This window comes from Ammodytes marinus, assembly GCF_949987685.1.
Source record: "Ammodytes marinus genome assembly, chromosome: 24".
In the NCBI taxonomy this organism is placed as follows: Eukaryota; Metazoa; Chordata; class Actinopteri; order Uranoscopiformes; family Ammodytidae; genus Ammodytes; species Ammodytes marinus.
The window spans coordinates 14996339-15001338 of record NC_137228.1 but is presented as its reverse complement, the minus strand read 5'-3'; the positions used below and the strand labels follow the sequence as shown (position 1 = coordinate 15001338).

Here is a 5000-nt window from a genome sequence, read left to right as displayed (position 1 = left end):
TGTTGCTGTCAGTTGCTTTGCCGTAGACCAGGTTCCTCAGAGCGCCACACGCAGACTTCTGAACGTCCGGCATCTTGTGATCTAGCTGATCTACAAGGTGCTGAATCCCTCCAAGGTGACACACCTGTTAGAGCAGAAAGTGAGTTAAGTTAGTCGACTGTACACAGGGCACATTGAAATTTGTCTTTTCTCATATCCCCTCTACCTAGGGGGCAAACTGGTTTCATGGGCATGGGCTGTTGTCAAAGGTTGACCACCCGTGTTGTGATCCTTGAAGGTCCTAGATATCTCTCTCTCTCTCTCTCTCTCTGTCTCACATTCGCAATGCAACTTAGAGAGAAAAGTGACAATGCCTTTTATCCTCTGTATTTTGACACATATTTCAGGCCCAAGGAGCGAGGCGGAGGTCTAAATACTAGCAACCACACACACACCCACCCGTCCAACCACCCACCCACACACACACACAGACACACACACACACACACACACACACACACACACACACACACACACACACACACACGCACGCACGCACACACACACACACACACACACACACACACACACACACACACACACACACACACAGCCACACACAGTTTGTCATTAGCCTGCCTCCTTCCTCTCTCATTCTGTGTTCAAATGGTCTCTGAAAACATTAGTTTCTGGCTAAATGAGCCGAGTAGGCGCGTGTCCAGACCGATAGAGAAAGCTCATTAAAATCTCATCACCACACAATCCAAACGCCACTAAAAGGCTTTTCTAACGAATCTCGGCTCCGGTTATTTATTGCAGCAGAGACAGTGTGTGGAGTTTAGCCACCAATGTTCATTTAAGATTAAGTTTAAGCAGATGGTGCTTTTGCTCAGAGTTAAAACCTACAAAATGACATTTAACTTAAAACATTGTAAACGGAGAACCAACTCATATGTGAAGGAAAGCTGAGACAACGTAGGAGGAGCAACAGTTGCCCAAATAGCATGCTGATTTCAACACTAAAAATCTCCAGGTATTTCTAAGCATGCTAAATCTAACCACAAGAATTGGGACACCCTAAATCTTTTTTTCTACCATACTAAATAGCAGAAAGCATTCCCCTCTCTGCCCAAATTCATCTTTGGCTCTCTAAACTGTCCCATAATGCCAAAAAAAGAGTGTCATGATAATCACCTCAGACTTGACCCTGTTGTCTCCGTAGCAGAGGTGTTGCAGATATGCGGCTGCGTTTGCTTGGACAGATGGAAAGTGATGCTGCAACATGTGGATCACTTCAGGAAGCTCAGGGTCGCGCCAAGCAAACTCCCTAAAGGTGGGCATAACGTACACTTTAGCAAGGCAGGGCAAGGTTATATATATAGCACAATTAAAAATACATGAAAAAAAACACATAAGATACTGAAATTGCATTTAAGAGATACTATAAACAAAAAGAGGCGGACCCATTGTTAAAAATGTAAATCTACATTGCTCCGTGCTCCATATTTTCATGCACTTTCATCTACATTTGTTTGTGTGAGACTGAGTGAGTGAGTTAGTGAGTGAGTGAGTGAGTGAGTGAGTGAGTGAGTGAGTGAGTGAGTGAGTGAGTGAGTGAGTGAGTGAGTGAGTGAGTGAGTGAGTGAGTGAGTGAGTGAGTGAGTGAGTGAGTGAGTGAGTGAGTGAGTGAGAGAGTGACTGACTGACTGACTGACTGACTGACTGACTGACTGACTGACTGACTGAATGCTTCCGTGTGACTCTCTGTCTCTACATGCTTGTGTGTGTCTCTCTCTGTATTAACGTGCTTGTGTGTGTCTCTCTCTCTGGCTCTACGTGCTTGTGTGTGTGTGTATATACCTGGGGTCCTTATGAATGCTCTCTATGGAGGGGCTGCGTGTGTTGGCCCTCTCCAGCTGTCCCACAGAGAGTCTGTGTGAGAAGGCCGTCTCTCTGTAGGAGTCTACGTAGGACAAGGCAGCAGGACTGAGGCCGTAGCTGCTTCTCTGGTACGGTAACGTCCCACTGTGGCTAGTGGCCCGCGGCAGGGTACCCATAGCTGAGGGGACAATTCATGGGGAGACTTGATTAATTTCTAACATGTAAGCAATAAAAACAAAGTTAAAATAGTAATAGATGAATAAATAAAAAACAAAAAGCAGAAAAAAAACAGGAGGAAGTAAACAATTGGTATGGTATTCATAACTGTAGGTACTGCTTTTCTCCAAACCAATTAGTATCTATTTTTAGTGCTAATACTTCAACCCGAAAAATCCTTATAAGAACCATATGAAAATGTAAAGTTTTTATCATCTCAATATCTGATTTCTATCAAATAACTCCCAGTGTTGACGTAGGATAATTATTCACTTGTAAGTTAGTACATTATCTTTTTTAACGTGCATATCTCCTTGTTATCCTTGTGATTGTGTTTATTGTGTACGCTTGTCGTCACTGTAAATGAGGGAAACCACAGTGTCTTTCGAGTGAAAATAAAGATTATTTAGTGATTGATTAGTGGATGCAGTACCTGTGCCTGTCCTGTAGAGGGAGCCCTGGGCGTCGTGTGTGGGGCTGTGGTACAGTGGACTGTGGAATGAGCGCTCATCAAACACAGGCGTCATGTGGCAATCTGGGGACAGCGCAGCTCTCAGCTCAGCGTCCATCTGACCAGAGTGGCCCGCATACGAACTGTGCAGCCCTAAAGGGGAAAGACAGCAAGTACAATTCATTAAAGACCTATTTCCCCAGTGGAAATATGGAGGAGTATTGAACTCTGAGATCCTGTGAAGTAAATGGGAAAATGTAGGGTTAGGATGAACAGGACAGCTGGGCCAAGGGAAGACTGAGGGAAGAAAAACCTCATTCATTATATTATAATAGTGATTTTATAATGATAGACTGCGGTTCCGAATGGGTGAATTATTCCTTTATTAATTTTTTTTTTGTTTTTATTCTTTTTTGGCATCTTTTGCTTTATTAGACAGTTTTGGAGAGACAGATATAAAATGGGGCAGAGAGGGGGGGATCATGCAGAGAACGACCCGGGCTGGATTCTAACCCGGGTCTGCTGTGAAGAGGACTGAGCCTTTTATGTTAATTTGTGATATTTTTCACTAGAAATTGTTGGCCATTTGTAGCTCCTTGCTCTTCTTTCTATTGTATGCTCTTGATGTGACTGCAGATGGCTTAAGTCCAGAACAAATTTCCCCATGGGTACAAATAAGTAAACCTAAATCTTAATGGTTCATAAAAAATAGTAAAATTCATACAATAACAAAAATAAAAAAATAATAAAACAAATTTAAATAAAAAAAGTACATTGATTGTTCCTTACACAAAAGGCAGCTGCCTACTAACAAAAAGCCTGTGTACAAAAGCTGACATATTTACTGTGGACGATATCATGTTGGGAGCTAGTGACAGCAACGTTTGAGTCAGAAGAAACTGTTGAAATAGTGACTCAAAATCATGATTCACTGCCTGGAGAGCGGAGAAAAAAAGGCTGTATCATAACATCACTGAATAACACCACACATGAATCATACGCATGTCATTATACGGCTTATACGGACCAGTTGACCCCTTAAAAGGTGCCCCGCGGAACTTTCAGTTTCTGTTAATTCTTGGACCGCCTTTGGACAAAAGCGGTAGAGTTTTTACTACGCCAGCTGTTGTTCCTGGGTGAGCGTATACCCCATGACAAAGGAAGGAAAAATATATAAAATTAGCATTCTTTGCTCTGATGGTCTCATTTGCTGTTACATGTAATATGATCATCTGAGGGAAAATTAGTTTCAGAAATATTTAAAAGTTCCTTGTATCACCTTTAAGCCAGGCACGTCCAGATAATGCCCCAAAACTATATCTCATATATTTCATCATAACGTCAACTCATCCCCTAACTTGTTGTTGTGCTTTAGAAAAACAAATAAAATGGGGGCGCTCATGGTGTAGTGGTTAGGCTAACACCTCATTCATTCAAACAACCGACCGCCACCCAAAAACCATGATTCATGTTAGATTCAGGAACATTTATCCTCTTAAAGACCTACTTCACGGGTGGAACTATGAAGGTGTATTGAACTCTGAGATCATGTAGCATAAATGTGCAAACATTTTAGAAATTGGTTCATCCTAGCCTGAGAAAAGGTAGAAAGAGTGTTTTATGGTCTCACGGTCTAACCCTACATTTTACAAGTGTGACATCACACAAGGTGAAATGTAGGGTTAGGATTAACAGGACAGATGGGCCAAGGGAAGACTGAGGAAAGATTTAGGGAAGAAAAACCTCATTCATTATACTTTAATAGCGATTTTATAATGATAGAACGCAGGTTCTGTATGAATGAAGTATTCCTTTAAGCTGAAGGTCACTGCTGCAAAACTACTTTAAGAAAATCGCTAAAGTCCACATTTACACATTCAACAAAATAGTTTTTTTTACATTTGTATTTTCCTCTATAGCGACATTCTCGTTTGCGATAAGAAACCGGGAGTTACTGTCCATCTTATTCACACAGAAATGTATGTAAATCAAGACGAGGGAAGTGCAGAAGCCAAATAGCTCTTCCATCACAAACTGTGTGCTTTAGCTGTGGGACTGATGCACTATTGCCAGCCTTGTTCCGTTGCCCTAAAGCCTCTGTATAATTGGAACGCTCTTTGAACTGATCTGCTCAGAGATTTGGAGCTCGTTTGACTTGCTGATGCCGACGCCCGCAGAAAAATTGACTGGGAACGGCTGCAGAATTTTATTTGTTTTATTAATTATTTATTTATTTATTGAGTTTATTTCTTGGGCATTTTTCATGCTTTATTTGACAATGATGAAATGGGGCAGAGAGGGGAATGACATGCAGAGAACGACCCGGGCTGGATTCTAACCCGTGGTCTGCTGTGAAGAGGACTGAGCGATATGTACTATTTAATTTGATAGAATATCCCAGCTTCAATAGAGTAGCATATATACAGTACATAAAAAAATTAATCGTGATATTAAATTGAGGTCAAATCACCCG

At 41.6% G+C, this 5000-nt stretch overlaps 1 protein-coding gene across 1 annotated transcript in view; it reads right to left on the bottom strand.

The window, feature by feature from the left end:
• Window positions 1–5000, bottom strand: part of LOC307269923 (plakophilin-4-like) — a gene marked incomplete at both ends in the record, with an annotated part of 42866 nt that overhangs the window by 11282 nt on the left and 26584 nt on the right. Inside the window, 4 exons of the mRNA XM_080053009.1 lie at window positions 1–124; window positions 1174–1306; window positions 1840–2038; window positions 2510–2680. The exon at window positions 1–124 is cut by the window's left edge and continues 90 nt beyond it. Of these exons, the coding sequence (XP_079909135.1) occupies window positions 1–124; window positions 1174–1306; window positions 1840–2038; window positions 2510–2680 (627 nt within the window). The remainder of the gene's footprint in view (window positions 125–1173; window positions 1307–1839; window positions 2039–2509; window positions 2681–5000) is intronic.